Genomic DNA, 20520 nt, shown 5'->3' on the forward strand with positions numbered 1-20520 from the left:
AACCCAGGGAAATCAGATCCTTTTTTTCCTTTTTTTTAAGAGACAGGGTCTTGCTAAGTTGGTCAGGCTGGAGTGCAATGGTTATTCACAGGCGCAGTCCCACTACTCATCAGCATGGGAGTTTTGACCTGCTCCATTGCTGACCTGGGCCAGTTCACCCCTCCTTAGACAACCTGGTGGTCCCTCACTCCCGGGAGGTCACCATATTGATGCTGAACTTAGTGCGGACACTTGATTGGCATAGCGTGCTACAGCCCAGAAATCCTGGGCTCAAGCACAGATCTACTATAAAAACAGTTTGTTAATTGAGGTGAAATTCACATAACATAAAATTAACCATTTTAAAATGAACAATTCAGTGGCATGTAGTACATTCACAATGCTGTGCAACCATCTCCTCTATCTAGTTCCAAAATATTTTTGTCACTCCAAAAAGAAAACCTGTGCCCATCAAGCAGCCCCTCCCCCCATTCCCTGGTAACCACTAAGCTGCTTTCTGTCTCTATGGACTTGGCTAATTTGGACATTTCACATCAATGGAATCATACATATGTGACCTTGGAGGTCTAGCTCCTTTCGTACAGCATAATGGCTGAATAATGTCCCATTGTGTGGGTGGACCACGTCGTGTTTATCCATTCATCTGTCAGTGGACACTGGGTTGTTCCTACCTTTTGGCTGTTGTGAGTCCTATGGCTATGAACACATGGGCACATGTGTTTGTTGGATCTGTTGGTTTTGCCCTCAAACCAGCACAACACTGCTGCCCATGGCTTCCTCATCTCATGATGGTACCACCCAGATGCTCACACCTGAAACCCAGGAGCCAATTTTCATCCTTTAAACCCTAACAGCTCCCTCTATCCCATGTGTCAGCCCTGTCCAGAATGTCTCCTGAGCCCTCCTCTCACCATCTCCACTGCATCAGCTCCAGCAGCCACCACCACCTCTCCAACGGGGCTCCCAGCTCCTCTCTGGCCCCTTTACACCAACCTTTCAACCTCTTGCTGCAGTCAGGTCATCTTTCTACACTTGATCTTAGCCAAAAGGGTGAAAAGTGAAAAGCAGGTCATCTTCCCAAACTGTTTATCAGAATGAATCCTCTCCCCACAAAGAAAGACAACCCTGAAGTGGCTCCTATGGCAACCATGATGCATTTAAACTCTATTTCATAGTCTATAAGACCTTTTATGATCTGGCCCTGTTCACCCCTTCTCCCACTCCCCCTCTTGCCGACATTCTCGATGCTGCAACCATGCTGGCTTTCTGTCCCTTGATTGTGTCAATCCCCAGTCCACCTGGGGGTCTCCACACTCCCTGTGCCTTCTTGCTGGAACCTGGGATGTTACCGCAGCCACCTCTTCTCACAATTCACGTGGAACCTTCCTCCAGTCACCTGGTAAATCTGCAACCCATTAAGTCTGCCACTTTGCCTCATTTTATCTGAATCACAGAAATTACAAAGCCTACAGTTATTTATTGCCCTCCTCTGGAACACAAGCTCCATGAGGACAGCACTGTCTGTCCTGTTTGCCACCCAATACAGCCCCTGGAACAGCGCCTGCACCAGGAAGATGCTCCAGGCACATGGCCAAAATGTCAGATGCCAGCAGTGTGGAGTCCCGGGTCCAGCTGGGTGGGATCTGGTGATGTTTAGTAAGGTGCCCTGCCTGCTGGGTGGGTTAGAGGTGGCTGTGCCTACAAAGGAACAGTGTTTGTCATTTAATACCAGGTGATAGGTGAGGTTTCTGGCAGGAAGTCGCTCTTTGGGTACAGCCCCTAGGATCCAGGACATCAACTCCTGTGGTGATGATTTATGGAAACCCAGCCCAGCCCAGCAGCACTACACCGAATCTTCCACCCATCCCAGACAAGATGAGCTGACTTGATTGTGTACACCCTGAGTCCAATAAAGGTTCAGGGAAGAGGCAGGGCAGCTCCTCAGGTAGCGCCCGCTGAGCTGCTCCTGTCTTGCCCACCCCTCCGGCATGAGCTGGGAGAGTTCCTGGGCTCTTCCTCCCCTCTTGTGGTGGACATCCAGGCACACCACGCTGTACTAGGGCAGCGCTGGGGAACAAAACAGACATGGGCCTGCCCTCCTCGAGATTAGTCTAATCAGGAGAGATAACCTCCCTCCCACAGATTTGGAAAGCATGGGAAGTGAGGTGCAGGAGACAGAGGGCTGTGCCCAGACATAACAGGCAGGTCCACCTGGGTGACCCAGAGCCCTGGGACAAAGGATGCAGGCGTGGTAAGCCATATAAACACACTTTTTTGGGGACTCAGAGTGGGGCAGCTTCTACCCCTTGCTGCGCTGGAAGTTACTTTTAACTTAACAGGCTGGGCGTTAGTTTTCCCAGCAGTAAAATTATTAAGACAAGATATATGCCTGCACTCCTTAGTTGAAATTGCAATGGAGGTTTCTGATAAAAATTGAAACATTAATCTGGACATTTAAGCAGTGGAATTATGTACTGACAACTGATGTGGGCTGTCAATTCTTGCTTTGTAAGTACAGTTGACTTTTTTTTTTTTCTGATCAGAAGTTTCTAGGAGATAGCTTTTTTTTTTCACATCTTTATTGGAGTATAAATGCTTTACAGTGTTTTGTTAGTTTCTGCTGTACAACAAAGTGAATCAGCTATATGTATACATATATCCCCATATCCCCTCCCTCTTGAGCCTCCCTCCCTATTTCATCCCTCTAGATCGTCACACAGCATCGAGTTGATCTCCTTGTGCTATGCAGCAGCTTCCCACTAGCCATCCATTTTACATTTGGTAGTGTATATATGTCAGTGCTACTCTCTCACTTCATCCCAGCTTCCCCTTGCCCCCCCGCCACCGTGCCCTCAAATCCGTTCTCTACGTCTGCATCTTTATTCCTGCCCTAAAAAGGAATGAAATTGAGTTATTTGTGGTGAGGTGGTTGGACCTAGAATCTGTCATACAGAGTGAAGTAAGCCAGAAAGAGAAAAACAAATACCAATGTATATATATGGAATTTCAAAAAGTGGTACTGATGAACTTTGACTCACAGTCGACACTTGAACAACAGGAGTTTGAACTGTGCAGGTAACATCTACAGTGTTTTATATCATGTGAGGCAATATTGATGTAGGTACTGAGAGACGGATGATTCATCTTGTAAACATGTAACTGAAAGCGGGCTCCGGCGGCTCGCCGCTCAATGGCGAATAAAGAGGCAAGGTTGGTGGAAAGGAAAGTTTGCTTTATTGTTGAGAATGGCAGGTGGGGGGAGGCGGACACCTGTCCAAAGGCCAACTCCCCCCACCTGACAATCAGGGGGCAAGAGTTTTTATAGGCAGAGGGAGGGGGCTACATGTAGAAGCAGCACAGTCAGCTGACAATCATCTTGAAATTGGTCCTTGGTGGTCTGACCAGCATCATCTTGATAGTTTTAAGTACAGTTAATCTTCAGTTCCATGGTCTGTTTGTTCCCACTTCCTTGAGGCCAATTCTCAGGATTGTGGCAGCTACAGTCTGGTCGTCATGTAGTTAACTTCTTCCACCTGGTGGGGGCTTCAGCATCTATAAGACAGCTCACAGGACACGGCTCAGAATATTATCTACAGCCCTTGTGGAGGAACTAAAGGTCCTTGACTTTGCTTAATGACTAAACTATCATTATTTAGTCTTGGACGATTTTCTTTTGTTTCTGCATCTTCCCACTTTGATTTAACTTATTCTTTGGCTAAAGTTTTACCACAGACAAAAGGCAGGTGGAGGACAGAGGGGAAGGACCATTGTGTCCTGCTCTGTTTCAAACAGACAATGTAAACTTGGGGTATCGATTATTACAGTACAGTACTGTAAATGTATTTTCTCTTCCTTATGATTTTCTTAACATTTTCTTTTCTCTAGCTTACTTTATTGTAAGAATACAGTGTATAATACATATAAATACAACATGTGTTAATCGACTATAGGTTATGGGTAAGGCTTCCGGTCAACAGTAGGCTATTAGTAGTTAAGTTTTGGGGCAGTCAAAGGTTATACTTGGATTTTCGAATATGCAGGGAGTTGGCGCCCCCAACCCCCATGTTGCTCAAGGGTCAACTGTGGAGGCTTAGGTCCAGCATAACATAGCTACGCAGAGCAAGTATTTCAACAAATAGGGAGAAGAGCCAGGCATGTTCCAACACACGACTGCCTAGGTTATTCTCACCTGCCGTTGATAAAGCAAAGCACGTTTCAGGGAATTCCCTGGTGGTCCAGTGGTTAGGACTCAGCGCGTCCACTCACTTCGGGGGGTGGGGGGGCCTGGCTTCGATACCTGGTCAGGGAACTAAGATCCTGCATGCTGCCTGGCAAGGCCACAAAAAAGGAAAAAAAAAAAAAGCAAAGTGCATTTCGGATCTCGGATCTTAGTGACACTGAGACCTTTGGTGAGCATCGTACAGGCCTTATGAAAATTGGCACCGTGTTTGAGAAAAAAAGAGAAAAACCTCTTCTCCTGAGAGGAGCTCTTATCCTGGTTGCAATTACCCAGAGCCCTCTTTCCTGAGTAATAAAAACATGGCTCTCTATGACCTATTGTGCCCACTGCCAGCTCCTGGTTCCTGGAAGAGTGCAGGTACACTCCTTATCATCCCAAAGAGGCCTCCCGGTGGACCTGCCCCTTCTGTCGTTATCTTGGGGGAGGGGTCAACCCCTTTGATTAGAGGACCCTCAAGGAGGACTAAGGCCAAGTCGGCTTGGTTGCCACTGCTTCACTTGAGACCTTTGTTCCCTGACACACGCCCACGCCCACCCCTGACTCTCGTCATCTTCACGGACTGTGGTCTAAAAAGTTATTGGCGCCAAACAAAAGGAAGAGGGCTTTAAGATGTGAATTCAGACATTGAGCGAAAGGGACATTGCCAGGAAAATGGCATAAAATATAAATATGTGAAGGCAAGAGACAAGTCCAGGGGGATCATGAATAAGATCAAAAATCTCTCGATAAGTACAAAAGAGGCAATCATCCTCTTCAAACTTAGTAGAAGAGTGCAATAATTTCATCCCCTCCCCATTGATATCAGATTCATAAAGTCAGCGATCTTCAGTTTACTCTTTCCCCATACCCTTGGCAAGGTTATTTCACATGCTGTTAAGTACCTAGAGCAGCACCATCTAATAGGAATACCACATATAATTAAAATGTTTCTAGTAGTCATATTTTAAAAAGTAAAAAATGGGTGAAATTAAATGACATATTTTAACTCAGTGTATCAAAAATATGGACATTTCAACACATAATCAGTATAAAAATTATTAATGAGGTCTTTCACATTCTTTTCTTATACTAAGGCTGAAACCTGTGTGCGTTTTACGACACTGCCCTAGGGCACAGCTTGCAAAACGGAGTGTGGGCAACTTCAGAGAGGGTAGTGTATAACTCAACTCTTTGTGGAGTGAGAAGACATAAGAACTTATATTTGCATTTTATTTACTTTAAAGTCTAAGAAAGAAATTCAGGTTTATAAATATTTGACTGATACTGGCATCCTTATCAGGCATGTTTATCAGGTCAATTATCTTGTAAGGTCTGGACATATTCCAAAGTCAGGGCAAGAGCTTCAGGGCAAGTAAGACCCCCCCATTTCCTTGTTCGCTGTCAACATACTGCAAACCTCTGCATTCTAAGTGCGCCTGGTTTAGTGGATAAAATGATTACCGCTAAAAGTTTTCACTAAATTAACCTTCACAACAGGACTGCGCGAGGCAAGCAAACAATGAGAAAGGACAGAGCTTGAGCTTGGGCAAGTGTAAGTTTCACAAAGTTAAAAACGCTCTTTTCACACAACACAGATGAACGCGCGTCAGGTGGTGACGGTGGTTCGGGAGCCGGATTTTTAGAGGCACTTAAAGAAGTTTAGGGTAACATGGCATAACTGGAAATAGTCTACAGGGCAACCGAAAGCCGTCACCTCCAGGGTCATCTTTTCTGCAGGGCGGGATTTATCAGCACCTCCGCCAGACACGCGGAATCCAGGGCCTTAATGAACAGACGCACAGTCCAGCAAGGCGCGGCCCAAGGTCACGCGGCCAGCTCTGGGGGTCCTGGTGCCGGGGGCCGTCGCAGGACCCTTACTCTCCCAACACACTCGACCCCGGGTAGGGGCTTTTCCCTTAGGGGGTTAAAAACCGGCCTGGGGGTGTTAAAGTGAGAGCTGACAAGCAGGCAGTTAAAGATTCCAGACTTTCCAAAAGCAGACAATGTGCAGTGAGGTTTTCCATCGGGCGGCAATGATAACGAGTAGTAATGCGTTTGCCGGCGTCCCCGGCCGGCGACAACGTCGGAACATGCGTACACACGAAGGAATGGATACCGGTGGGGACGCGCGCCCAGGTTCCCACTCGAAGCAGGGCCGCCTGGAGACCCCGCCCTGAGCTGGGGCGCCCTGGCGCGGTCCGCAGCCCGTCTGCAGGGGCGCGAGGTCTACCATCCCGCGCGGAGGATCCAGTTATTGGAAAGGGTTACATCAGCCGAAGAGCCAGGCCGGGAGTACCACACCCAGTACGAACCGCTGGGCCTTGCCGCCTCCGCACCGTTTGTAGGGGTGGGCGGAGCACGGTTCCGCGAGATCCCGCGGGAGCCCCTCCCGCGCAAGAGCCGCAGCACCGCCCCTTTCCCTGCAGCAGGCGCCCTTTCCCTTTCACGTGACCAGGAGCTCCCCGCCCCTTCCGAGGCTTGGCCCTGACGCACGCTCGTACGCACGCACGCACGCTCGTGCTATGACGTCAGTTCCTGGCAGCGGCGGCGCGGGGCCCTGCTTCCGCTTTCCTCTGAGACGCGAGCTTGGCTCTTAGCCTGCTCGGAATCATGGCGGCTACAGCTACAATGGCGACGTCGGGCTCGGCGCGGAAGCGGCTGCTCAAAGAGGAAGACATGACCAAAGTGGAATTCGAGACCAGTGAGGAGGTGGACGTGACCCCCACGTTCGACACCATGGGCCTGCGGGAGGACCTGCTGCGCGGTATCTACGCCTACGGTCGGTGAGCTCGGGCCGCGGGCTAGGGTGCCCGCGGGGAGGCGGGGGGCCCAGCCGGGGGTGGTTCCCGAGACTGGGAGTGCGGCCGCCGCGGGGCTGGGGGTCGGGGCTGAGGCCGAGCCCGGGGGCCCTGACGGGCGACCCCTGCCCCCAGCACGTGTCCCCACCCCCGTCTGTGTCGGCCGGTTCGGGTGCTGTTTTCCCGGCGGGGCGCCATGCTGGGTCACGCGAGGGCTGCAGCGTCCCGCGAGGTCTGCAGGGTCCTCCTTGCACCCCGGAGTCACTCATTCAGCAGATGATTGTCTTGCACCTGCCAGGTGCTAGGAACGTGCGCGGCTCTAGGCACTGGCGGCTTAGCAGTGAACCAGGCAGGCCTTAGGGAGCTTGTTATGTTTGGGAGAAGGATTATATAGTCAGTGGTAATGGCTACGAAGAAAATAAAGCGGGATAACTTTATAAGCGTGATTGGCGAGAGGAGAGAGTTAAAATAGAGCACATAGGTAAGGGGGCTCCCAGGAGTGGCTGGCATTTGAGCTGAGATCTGGGCTAAGGAACCCGTTATGAGAAGATTATGGTAGAACTGGGCAGCTGGTGCCAGGACCCTGCAGCTGGGAGCCTTATGCATTCCAGGAACAGAAAGAATCTCCCTGTCCTGGGAGCCTAGGGGCGAGTTTTTTTTTGTGGGGGGCGGCGCAGATCTTGAAAAGCATGGTGCGAGGTGATAGAGTTTGAATTTTATTTCTAAGTGCAGTGGGAGGCCATTGGAGGGTTTTAAGCAGGGAAGTGATGGGATCAGATTTACAGTCACAGGTGGTCCTGGGTGTCTGGATATGGGGGGAGGTGAGGCAGGAGAGGAAGCAGGGAGATGTTAGGAGGCTTTTGTTCCAGTCCAGGGGAGTGATGATGGTATTGTGGTGGAGATGGAGTACTAACAGAGTTTGCTGATGGGTTGAATGTGAGCAGGAGATGAAAGTCCTGGATGTTTGAGTAACTGGGCAGGTGATGATGCCCTCTCCTCAGGCGGGGAGCACTCGAGGGAGCTCTTCTTGAATGAGGAGAGCTTGAGGGACCTGTAAACCATCCAGTAGGAGATGTCAAGGAGGCAGTTGGGAAGAGTTCGGGTTGGGGATGTAGATGGGCGTGATCAGCATCTATGCTTAATGCCTGGGACTGGGGCCGACATCTTTTTTATTCAACAGTTCATGATGTCATGACAGTCTAGCACAGAGAAGGTACGGAGGGAATGCGAGGTGAAGAACCATTGCAGCTGGCCCTAGTAGTGTGGCCGACAGCCCTGCCTGCCTCTTGGCACCCAGGACGTCCCTGCCCTAAAACACTGTTTTTAGTTTCCCATCTATTTGCTGGGTCATCCTGAGGGTTTAAATCATCTGTTATATTTGCTTTTGTGTTAGATGGGAAATTGTACTACATTTTAAAAGGCTACCAAAATTAATTAAAGTACATTATTTGTACGTAAAGTTTTGTTTGTTTACTTGGACAGTAGAGGGGTGGTGTTGTAGTTCATGTAGCTGCATCAAGGCAGGAGGAGTAGATGAAATGGGGTTGTAGGTGATAACAACCTGCAGACTTACTGCTGGTGGGGAGTGGTGACTACAGCACTGATGGGTTTATATTCCTTTTTTTAACTTAAAAAGTAATACAAAAAAAACCCCATTAGTGCAAGTTATTGTAATATAGTCAAACAATACACAAGTAATTGGAGTAAAATATGAGCCTCCCTCACCCCATTCTCCAGGAGTAACCACCAACATTTTTTAACCTAACTGGGGTGTCTCTATTTTGCAACAGTGTTCCTTAGAGATTGTGTCTGTGTAAGATGGTATGTTAGTATAAAAATCCACTTCAGCCTACTTCATTCAGCAGCTGTTTCTTGAGAGCTTAGTACGTTGGACATTGGGTTAAGGAGGGGGTGGGGGATTTTAAAAAGGTAACATCCTTGGCACAAGGAGCTCCAGTGTATGGTTGCAAGTATGCTGTCCTAGTGGTTAGAGCTCATTTTTTCTGTTTTAATTTACAGGTTTTGAAAAACCATCAGCAATCCAGCAGCGAGCTATTAAGCAGATAATTAAAGGGAGAGATGTCATTGCACAGTAAGTCTGCTCATGCAGAGGGGGAGTCAGGTGCTGGTTAGCACAGCAGTGTGTAGTTCAGTGCTTCTTCATTCAGATGCCGTTACCAGCTCTTGCCTTGACTTCAGCTATGGGCTGTTTGTTTTTAGTTTTGCATCCTCCACTCTAGAAAGCTTTCTTTTTTTTTTTTAAGCCAGATTTACTTAACCTATTATTTGGCATATGGAATTGTATATAATACTCTTTTAATAACATTATTCCCTATTTGCCTAATTTTTAAAGACTCATTGACAAAAAAAAAGTCTGAAGTCGTAGAAAAGAATTATATAAAGAGGAATCTTTTTTTTGCCACCTCTAACAGCCATTCTATAGATTTTGCAGCTCTGTCACCCCCTGCTGCAAAGGCCACATTTACTGTCCTTATCACCCGTGATTTAAAAGTTGTGACATTATGCCTGAGTCCCACCACCTTGCAGTTAAGATATTGGTCAGGGGGTGTGGGGGAATCGACTTGGAAAAAGCTGCCCAGTGCTTCTGCAGCTCATCTCCTCAGAGCACTGCTGGGGCGGGGGTTACATGAATGGGAGCAGTGGCATGTAGCCCATCACTCTAAATCCCATTTATCTGTGTTTTCTTTACTAGATCTCAGTCTGGTACAGGCAAAACAGCCACCTTCAGTATTTCTGTCCTCCAGTGTTTGGATATTCAGGTAATCTTAAACTTCTCTTTAATCCTAGGAAATACTTCCTTTACCTTCTGTAACTACAGTGTTCAAGAGGTACAGTTCTGGGCTTCCCTGGTGGCGCAGTGGTTGAGAGTCCGCCTGCCGATGCAGGGGACACGGGTTTGTGCCCCGGTCTGGGAAGATCCCACATGCCGCGGAGCGGCTGGGCCTGTGAGCCACGGCCGCTGAGCCTGCGCGTCCGGAGCCTGTGCTCCGCAACGGGAGAGGCCACAACAGTGAGAGGCCCGCGTACCGCAAAAAAAAAAAAAAAAGAAGTACAGTTCTTAAATATCTCTAGTTGTACTGATTAAGCACATTTTTTAAAGAGAATCTTAAGTGCACACTAATATCTGAGCTAATATCCTGTCATAAATTCCTTTTTATTTAAACTGAGAGTCTTTTAAAAATTTTTATTGAAATTTTGTTGATTTACAATGCTGTGTTAGTTTCGGGTGTATAGCAAAGTGATTCAGATCTATATAGTTCCCTGTGCTATACAGTAGGTCCTTTTTGGTTATCTCTTTTTTTACATAGTAGTGTGTATATTTTAATCGCAGACTCCTAATTTATCCCTCCCTCCACCCTTTCCCCTTTGGTAACCATAAGTTTGTTTTCTATGTCTGTAAACTGGGAGATTTTTTTAACTAGTGGAAATTCTTGTCTGTAAACAAGAATCCTGACCAGTATACCCATTATCACTGGATACGCAATTTAAGTAACATTCAGGTTCGCTTACCTGAAATCAGATGTGTGGTTAACTTGAGATAATATTCAAAATAGATCTGAGTCTGAATTAGTGCAATCTACCGTGAAGATACTGAGATTCTCTATTTTCCGACAAATTATTTTACCAGGTTCGTGAAACCCAAGCTTTGATCTTGGCTCCAACGAGAGAGTTAGCTGTACAGATCCAGAAGGTAAGGCAGTTAAAGATGGCACTGTCGTATTTGCAAGTACAGTTCACCCTAAACAACATGGGTTAGAACTGCATGGATCCATTTATATGCAGGTTTTAAAAAATGAATATGTACTACAACACTACATGATGCGAAGTTGGTTGGATCCAAGGTTAGGGAGGGCTGATTGTAAAGTCTGTGTGGATATCTGACTAAGCTGGAGTTGAGCAGTCAGTAGGTGGGCCGGCATACCTAACCTCCCTCCCTAATCCCACGCTGTTCAAGCCAACTGATTGACTTAATCTAATCCGGTTTTTCTGTTCTGTCAGGTTTTTTTTCCCTGATTCCTAACATTTTGTGATAAATCACATATGAGTTGCTGGTTTGTGTGAAGTCATTGTTAGTGTAGCTTGTGTGATTCCAATAGTTTTTTACAATCTTAGAATTGTAATTTTCTTCCAAAAAAATTAAAAATAATTGTAAGTATTTTGTTTTTATAGTATAAACATTTTGGAAGTGTATCTATTAAGATGTTAATAGCATCTGTGGGTGGATAGGATTATGAATTTTATATATTTTCTTATTTTTCTGTAAATACATACTGCTTTTGTAATGAGAAAACAGTAAAACTGACTTCATTCTGGCACAGAAAAGAGTGGAAGGAGGAGACTTGGGCTCTCTGTAGTTTTATGATAGAAATAATGGCATAAACAATACCCGGTGGTCATCTTAAACTAGAATAGAAACAATCTTCATTTTGGGGGAACTCAGATGTTTCGGACTTCATAGCAGTCTTGGGGCAGACTTTGAACGTGAATCTGTTTTAATTCAGGGCCTGCTTGCTTTGGGTGACTACATGAACGTCCAGTGCCATGCCTGCATTGGGGGCACCAACGTGGGGGAGGACATCAGGAAACTGGATTATGGACAGCATGTTGTCGCTGGCACACCTGGGCGTGTCTTTGGTAATTGCTTTTGTCTATAAAAAGTGCTTAAACAATAGAGGACCATTTTCAATTTGATATGCTACATAGTGGATTTTTGCATTTGAGTAACTTGTAAGAAGTGGAGGGAAGGTCCCTGAAATGCTGTGGAAACTGGTTGAAATGGCTGGCTCTTATAGCCTGAGGTCTACTTATTTCAAAATCTGATTTTATAGATATGATTCGTCGCAGAAGTTTGAGGACACGTGCTATCAAGATGTTGGTTTTGGATGAGGCTGATGAAATGTTGAATAAAGGTATGAGTAACAAAAGAATTCATTTTCTATTGATGTAAAATTCTTAAATTTTCACCGTGTAAAATGGAAATGTGGAACTAATGAACTCAGTATAAGTAGTATGTTCTTTGTGGAAAACAGTTATGCCCTGGGTGCACTTAGGAACATAAAACTGATTTTTTTATGGTAGTGGTTTGTAAGACTGATGACAGCCAGAACAACAGCATTTCAGCCAAACTGATGGGGTACTGCTCGTTGTGTGGTGGGTGAGCACAGATGGCTGCGGCGTGGAGCTGGGATGTGGTGCAGAGATGCCTGGTGGTGGGGAAGGGGTGAACAGATAGCTGAATAAATCTTTGTTACATGGCAGTAGGGTATTTTGTGGTTTGGATGTTCCATAATTTATTTCACTAGTTGTATTTTATTGGTTGTCCAGGTTGTTTTTACTCTTTTATCGGTTATTTTTCAAGGTAAATTTCTAGAATTGGGGTGTATTTCATGTATTTCTCCCAAAACGTATGAGGACAAATATGTGAGGACCCGTAAGTCATAGCAGTTTTGCTCTTAGCACAGCAACTGGGAAATGCATAACGACAGCTGTCACCTTGGTTGAGTAACAGCTGCGGGCAGTACCTCACAGTGTCTTCAAGCCTCCCCTCCCTGCACACCCCCCTCCAGTCTTACTTCCATACCAGGGGGTCGGGTGGGTCGTCCCCTTAGACATTGGGGTCACCTGGCTTGAAGGGAATATTTTGCTTCTCAGGAGTCACCAGTAACTCATGGGGTTCTTCTCAAACGTTTTCCTGTTCCCTGGTTCTTGAGCAGTTCTCTCAGGAGCCTAGAGGCTGATGCCACCCCTTGGAGCAGCCCTCCACCCACCTCTGTCTTGGGCCCCTTACCTGGAGGCCCTGCTCTTCAGCTAAGTTAAAGGTACAGTTACTACAAAGTGAGGTCTCCAGAACCAGTGGCATCTATGTCAGCTGGGAACGTGTCGGAAATGTAGCTTCTGGCCCCCTGATCTCTACAGTCAGAACCTCGCAGCCACCTGTCCCCTTCTCACACATCAGCCTCCTAACCCGTCCTGCAGAGGTGGTGGTGTGGTGACCCGAGGGCCAGGTCCTGCTTGCCATTGGGTTTTATTCAGCCTGCACCATATGAAATAATGTAAACTAGCTGCATTATTTAATTGGGAGGTTTTTAAATTAAGGTATAATTGACATGTAACATTTTCAGGTGTACAGCATGGGTCAGTATCTGTGAGTTTTTTTTTTTTTTTTTTTTTTTTTGCGGTACGCGGGCTTCTCACTGTTGTGGCCTCTCCCGTTGCGGAGCACAGGCTCCGGACGTGCAGGCTCAGCGGCTTTTTATTTAAGTGGAGATGTTTTTGGTGAAAATCTAGATCTCGGGCATCCCTGGTGGCACGGTGGTTGAGAGTCCGCCTGCCGATGCAGGGGACACGGGTTCGTGCCCCGGTCCGGGAAGATCCCACATGGTGCGGAGCGGCTGGGACCTGCGAGCCATGGCCGCTGAGCCTGCGCGTCCGGAGCCTGTGCTCCGCAACGGGAGAGGCCACAACAGTGAGAGGCCCGCGTACCGCAAAAAAAAGAAAAGAAAAAAATCTAGATCTCTAGATTTATTTAAAATGTGTTAGATCTGGCCACAGTGGATGCATACCCTCACAGAGCAGCAGCAGCTGGAACTGAGATGTGAAACTACCTGCAAGGGTCTGAGGTTGTGGGCTCAGGGCTCAGGTTTCTGTTGCTTTTACCTGTTGGCATCCAGGACTCTTGGGTGGGGCTCTGATCCCTAGAGCACACCAGGGAGAGGAGAGGGGATGTGAGAATTTGGTCCAGCTCTGGAAGAAGCTTCCGTGTGAAATCTTGCACCTTTACAGTCACAGTGCTGCATCCAGTTAAATGTGAACAGTTGATGTGCAACTTCTGTTTCAAAGTGTGCAGCCTTAAAAATTCCCCGTGTGTCTCATTCCTCATCCCAGGTTTCAAAGAACAGATCTACGATGTGTACAGGTACTTGCCCCCGGCCACTCAGGTGGTGCTTATCAGTGCCACACTGCCTCATGAGATCCTGGAGATGACCAACAAGTTCATGACTGACCCTATCCGCATTTTGGTGAAACGGTGAGGATGCCCTACTTCTCAGGTGGGACTAAAGCATAGCATAGTTGTATTTGGGTTTTAAAACATGAAATTTCTTTTTAATTTTCTCTTTTGAAAAGCCAGCTTTTATATAGTCTCCTTTGATCCAGTAATTCCAAATTTAAAAATTTGCTGATAGTATTTACTTATTGATGGAATTATTTACGATTGGCAGTAAAATGTGTATTCTATTGAACAGCCGAACACTTTGTTTAGAACCATATACAAGGTGTGGTTAAAGGTTCATACTGATCCAGGGCTTGGGCCCATGTGGTGGAAGTGGCGACTCCTAGGAGGATGTGGCTGGCGGGAGGGGCGGGGGTTTAATGCCCAGGCTCCTGGGCCGCTGGGGGTTGGGCCCGTGCCTGGAACAGTCCCTGGCCTGCGCACGTCCTCAAGTTTTGGTTGGAAGGATGAGTTGACAGGATTGTGTTTGTCCTCCAGTGATGAACTGACTCTGGAAGGCATCAAGCAGTTTTTTGTGGCTGTGGAGAGAGAAGAGTGGAAGTTCGACACGCTGTGTGACCTCTATGACACGCTGACCATCACTCAGGCTGTTATCTTCTGTAACACCAAGAGGAAGGTGCGCGGCCATCCTGGCTCTTTAATGTCCTTGTGGCGAAAACCAAAGATCGGTTTTCATAGAACTTAGGTCAGGTATTTTCTGTTGAGGACCAGAATTACGTGCTTTAGGCTCTGGGTACGTGGTCTCCTCGGGCAGCCACTGGGCTCTGCCCTTTAGCTCAAAGTCACCGTGGACGATGAGCGGACAAGCGGGTGTATCCAGGGAACGTGTGCAGGGTGTTGATCTGGTCCCTTGACTGAAGGCTCCGGGTCATTGGTTCAGGTGGGGCCTGGACACACGTTCTTTGAGCTCCCAGGTGATGCTGATGTGCCGGCAGAGCTGAGAACCCTGGCAGCTCTCCTTGGAATAGGAACAAGATTTGGACCACATTCCAAAAAAGATTTGAACTTAAATTTCAAATGAGAACCGTGACATATTGTCTTTTAAGAGAATTTTTGCCCCGATATTTGCTGGGCAGAATTAAGTTTTCTACACAGCCAGTGAGGATTAGCGTGAGTTTTGTTTATTTTTTTATATATATATATATATATATATATTTTTTTTTTTTTAATTTGGCCGTGCTGGGTCTTCGTTGCTGCGCATGGACTTTCTCTAGTTGTGGCGAGCAGGGGCTACTCTTCGTTGTGGTGTGCAGGCTTCTCATTGTGATGGCTTCTCTTGTTGCAGAGCAAGGGCTCTAAGCACGCGGACTTCAGTAGTTGCAGCACACAGGCTCAGGAGTTGTGGCTCGCAGGCTCTAGAGCGCAGGCTCAGTAGTTCTGGCGCACGGTCTTAGTTGCTCCATGACATGTGGGATCTTCCCAGACCAGGGCTCGAACCCCTGTCCCCCGCATTAGCAGGTGGCGTTCTTAACCACTGCGCCACTAGGGAAGTCCCTAGCCTGAGTTTTAAGAGCACTTGTTTATGAATATTCGAATTGGTTCTGCAGGTAATTGACATGAAATCCTGTATACAGTCTCTGGTTTGTGAACTTATGGCAGCATCTGTTGATTCCATCTGTAGGTTGACTGGCTGACGGAGAAGATGAGGGAAGCCAACTTCACCGTGTCATCCATGCACGGGGACATGCCCCAGAAGGAGCGTGAGTCCATCATGAAGGAGTTCCGGTCGGGTGCCAGGTGGGTTGGCTGAGCTCTCTGCTGTGGTCCTGGTGCTGGTGCTGTGGGCCAGCATTTACGGGGTGTTACCCGAGTTTTCCCCCCCACAGCTGAGCTTGGGCAGGTCACCAACTTGCTGGTGAGCAGGGCAGCCACTGCTGGTGTGATAGGTTAGGCTGAGATGAGAACTAGCCTTAACTACGTAGGTTGGTTGCCTTATTTAGAAGCGTATTTTTCTGTTTCCAAATAAATGGAGATTTTCTGTTTATCTTTTTGTATTGGTTTTAGCTTAATCCCACTGTGGCCAGAGAACCCACTTTGTGTGATTTCATCCCCTCAGTGTGTATTCAGACTTGCTTTGTGGCCCAGCACGGGGTCGGTCATTTTACAAATGTTCTCTGTGCTTGGACAAGATGGGTGCTGTGTGGTGTTGGATTTCAGTTGCTAGCTGTATTTCTCAAACCTGCATCCTTACCCTTTTTCCCTTAAGTCTTGTTTCATCAGTGTTGAGAGTGCCGGTTTTCCTCTTGGGGGTTCTGTCCGTTCTTGCATTATGGGTCCAGAAACCTGAGTGTACAAGTTCAGAATTACTACATTTCTGGAGGATTTAGCTTTTGCTGTGGAAGTGTCTGCCCTTCTCTACTAGGGCTTTTGTCCTGAATCCTGCTCTGTCTGACCAGCAGCACCGGCTCTGAACGCTTGGTGTCTCCTTAGTACCACCTTTCTTCCTTCACCTCTGGTTTGTAGACTTAAGCTTTAGATGGATTTCACGCAACCAGCAAATAGTTGGGTTTTATTTTTCCTTTTAATCTAATGATAATTGCTGTCTTTTTTTTAAATTTATTTATTTTTGGCTGCATTGGGTCTTCATTGCTGCGGGGCTTTCTCTAGTTGCGGTGAGTGGGGGCTACTCTTTGTTGCGGCGTGCGGGCTTCTCATTGTGGTGTCTTCTCTTGTTGTGGAGTATGGGCTCTAGGCGTGTGGGCTTCAGTAGTTGTGGCTCGCGGGCTCTAGAGCGCAGGCTCAGTAGTTGTGGTGCACAGGCTTAGTTGCTCTGTGGCATGTGGGATCTTCCTGGACAAGAGCTCGAACTTGTGTCCCCTGCACTGGCAGGCGGATTCTTAACCACTACGCTACAAGGGAAGCCCATAATTGTCTTTTAACTGGAACATTTAGTCCAGTTTCGTTTAATGTAAATACTGATATATTTGGTTTTAAATTGACCATCTTATATCTTGTCATTTCTCTTGTGTGGTTCTTTTTTCTTTCTTTAGTTTGGATTTTTTGTTGTTGTTATTCCTTTTCCCCACTTTTTTTTTTTTTTTTTCCTCGCGGTACGTGGGCCTCTCACCGTTGTGGTCTCTCCCATTGCGGAGCACAGGCTCCGGACGCGCAGGCTCAGCGGCCATGGCTCACGGGCCCAGCCACTCCGTGGCATGTGGGATCTTCCCGGACCGGGGCACGAACCCATGTCCCCTGCATCGGCAGGCGGACTCTCAACCACTGCGCCATCAGGGAAGCCCTCCCCACTTTTTATTTTGGAAAATGTTTCTTTCTTTATGTTATTTAGTGGTCACCCTGAAGAGTCATCAGCAGCTGTGGTTGCTTGGTACTTTTACCATCTCCTCTGAGAGCACAGAGAACTTGAAACCCTGACTTCAGTGACACCCCCCCCAGACTTCTGTCACTGTTGTCATGTGTTTTAATTTACATATATTCAACCTCAACAAGAAATTTGCGCTTTATATCATTACATAATTCATATAATGAATGCTGCACAGTGACCATACTCGTTACTCTTCTGTTTTTCCTTTATCTCTGAGCTTCCATCAGGGATGCATTTTAATATATACATATATATGTATATATTTTTTTAATATATACATATATATACATATTTGTTTATTTATTTTGGCTGCACCAGGTCTTAGTTGCGGCACATGGGATCTTTAGTTGCGGCATGCATACGGGACCTAGTTCCCTGACCAGGGATCAAACCTGGGCCCCCTGCATTGAGAGTGCAGAGTCTTACCCACTAGACCATCAGGGAAGTCCCAGGGATGCATTTCCTTGTGCTTGAAGAATGTCTTTCTGTATTTAGTTTGGGTCTGCTGGTAACAAAATGTTTAAGTTTCTTTGGAAATGTCTGCTTCATCTTGAAACACCTCCTTCTGATGTGTTGAAGGAGGCAATCCAGGCGGGATCAGTCCCAGACATCCTGTGGACACCAAACTCTGCAGACATTCTAATCCCTTATATGAAGTGGCCTAGTGCAGTCGGCCCTCTCTATCTGGTGTTTCTTGGTTGTGTCAGTCCTGTGGGGATGTCACCTGCTGCTGCTCTTGTAAAACAGTGTCTTCTCTGCAGGCTGCTTCTTAGGTCTGTTTTGTTTATGTGGTTTCACGCTGATGGGTCCATGTGTGATTCAGTCTTACTCCTTCCGTTTGGCACTTCTGTGACTCTTGGCCTTACCCCTCTGTTGGTGCTTTGGCCCCATTCTTTCCTCTTCCTCTAGGGCTCCAGTTATATGTGATTATCTGGCAGGATTATTTTCTCCTATTCTGCTGTCCCTTCAGACTTTGAATGCTTCTAGACCAGCGATGTCCAATAGAAATATAATTCAAGTAAACATATGTCATTTAACCCAATATATCATATCACTTCAACATGTAATCAACATTAAAAATATTAACGAGGTTTTTTGCATTTTTTTTGTACTAAGTATTCAAATCCAATGTGAATTTTACACCGTAAGACAATCTCATTTCAGACCAGCCACTCTGGTGCTTGGTGGGCTGGTGGCCTCAGCATTGGATAGTGTGGGTCTGTGGTGTGTCACATTCTGTCCTGTGTGAAGGACAGAGAGGTGTGAGTTGCATTTCTAATTTGAAGATACTGTAAACACTGCACCAAAATCAGTGAGGCCGCTGTACTTGAGTTTTTGCTAGACAAAAGTAAAATGTCCTTCCCAATTATTGGTATGGGACTGGCTCGAAACAAATTAAATGTAGTAGTGTAAAAGATAGCCAAATTGTTTTTTTTTTTTTATCAGCACACATGATCTAAGTAATGAAATATACCAAACGCGCCTTCTGAACGCGGCTTTCTGGTGCTGTCCCTTGTGCTTCAGCCTGCAGAGGGGCCAGTGTGAGGGGCCCTGATGTGTTCGTAGCCGGTCTGACCTTTTTATGCTAAGGTGATTGTCTCAAATGCCTTTCTTTGTGCAGCCGAGTGCTCATTTCTACAGACGTTTGGGCCCGGGGGCTGGACGTGCCCCAGGTGTCCCTCATCATTAATTACGACCTGCCCAACAACAGAGAGCTGTACATACACAGGTAGGCAGCACAAGTTTTTCTTTGGTTTCAGTCTTGTTGATGGGTTTACTGAAACCTTTTTTGCTATGTTTACTGAAGTGATTTTGCTTTATTGTTGAAGAATTGGGCGATCAGGTCGATATGGCCGAAAGGGCGTGGCCATTAATTTTGTGAAGAATGATGATATCCGAATCCTCAGAGACATTGAGCAGTACTACTCCACTCAGATTGACGAGATGCCCATGAACGGTAAGACAATAAATCCATATTTGTGATTGTTTTAGAGAGAGCTTCCTGGTTCCTGGTTTGGGGCACTTGAGGTTTTTCCCGCTTTATTTTTCTTTTGTTTTTGAGAAGTCTTTTGTGAGCCTTTAGTTAAATTTACAAATTTTCACTTGTTTGTATTCTTCCTTCTTGTTTATCTTCTCTTTCAGTTGCTGATCTGATTTGAACAGTCTGCTTGCTGGAGCCTGTTCACCTATTTTGTATCAATTTGGAAATATTTAGGGGCGGTTTCTATTTAATGGGGTTTATGTGAATTCTCTTCTCAAAGCCCCCACAGGACAAACTTTGGAGATTCTGCCACCTTTTCTTACCCACATGTAAATAATGCATTGCTTTAAGTCTTTTTCATTAAACATTTAAAACTTTTCCCATAAACTCTAATTTGTATTTCTTTCTAATTTTTGTTTGCCCTCAGCTTTTCTAGTAACCTGCTGTCTGTATGATCTTGGGCAGTCATTTCACTCTTTTTTGATCTTTAAGATGGTGAAATGGAAGTGGTAAGCTGCCTGGCCTCTCCACACTTACCCAGATTGGTACCCAACCCCATTTCTTATGGATGGCAGGTGGGGGAGTTGAGACCATAAATACTTTTCTCTGGGTTGGCCTGGGTCTGTGTGCCCAGATGCAGAGGGGCAGGATGGCACCCTGGGCAGATAACCAGGAGGAAGGATTCACCAGCCAGGCTCCCTCTGGACTAATGAGCCCACCGGTCACAGCTGAGGAGGGGTTGTGCACAGGGCACCATCGGTGATTCAGGGAGGGGCAAGCAGGAAACAAGCCAGAAGGTAAGACACCTGAGAAACTTAACTTAATTGAGATGCTGTCAAGTAAGGTAACAAAGAAATGGCAAACATCCACGGAAATGTGTATCCTTGGGGGTGATTCAGAAGTGTTATGTTTTCGTAACCATTAACCCTGAGTGTTGGTGAAGGTGTAGGGGGCGTGATGGTGGTGTTAGTAGGTACAGACTTTTTGGAAAGCAGCCTGGCTCTTGGGCAGTAGGAGAAATTAGAATACTTCCCTTTGAGGGCATCCTTCTGCGTAGGCAGTAGTCTGGAGTGCAGACTGCACAGGTGAGCTCACCAGTGTCCTCCAGCACCAGGAAAGGAGTGCGTATCACTGGGGGCTCGGGGAGGGAGGCAATGGGACATTGGC

General features: G+C 46.7%; 1 protein-coding gene and 1 non-coding gene across 2 annotated transcripts; one reads left to right on the top strand and one right to left on the bottom strand.

Annotated features, from left to right (window-relative positions):
* The first annotated feature begins 6793 nt into the window (after positions 1-6793).
* EIF4A3 (eukaryotic translation initiation factor 4A3) lies at positions 6794-19732 on the top strand. The gene is made up of 12 exons (XM_019938835.3): positions 6794-6998; positions 9037-9109; positions 9731-9797; positions 10667-10729; positions 11541-11673; positions 11868-11948; positions 13924-14065; positions 14528-14666; positions 15672-15787; positions 18994-19101; positions 19202-19329; positions 19515-19732. Exons 1-12 carry the CDS (start codon positions 6830-6832, stop codon positions 19529-19531), a joined length of 1236 nt encoding a protein of 411 aa, XP_019794394.1. The 5' UTR covers positions 6794-6829; the 3' UTR covers positions 19532-19732.
* Positions 17744-17816, bottom strand: TRNAE-CUC (transfer RNA glutamic acid (anticodon CUC)). Its single transcript has one exon. It is a non-coding gene; the product is annotated as a tRNA-Glu (tRNA).
* Positions 19733-20520: the final 788 nt, after the last annotated feature.

This window comes from Tursiops truncatus, chromosome 20 (assembly GCF_011762595.2).
Source record: "Tursiops truncatus isolate mTurTru1 chromosome 20, mTurTru1.mat.Y, whole genome shotgun sequence".
Lineage (NCBI taxonomy): Eukaryota > Metazoa > Chordata > Mammalia > Artiodactyla > Delphinidae > Tursiops > Tursiops truncatus.

What these genes read in the sequence shown, in the direction of transcription:
- EIF4A3 (XM_019938835.3), top strand. Translation starts at nt 6,830, where the DNA reads ATGGCGGCTACAGCTACAATGGCGACGTCGGGCTCGGCGCGGAAGCGG. An exon ending in TGATGAAATGTTGAATAAAG is followed by an intron (nt 11,949 to 13,923) that starts GTATGAGTAACA and finishes TCCTCATCCCAG; the next exon opens with GTTTCAAAGAACAGATCTAC. An exon ending in AGAGAGCTGTACATACACAG is followed by an intron (nt 19,102 to 19,201) that starts GTAGGCAGCACA and finishes TTATTGTTGAAG; the next exon opens with AATTGGGCGATCAGGTCGAT.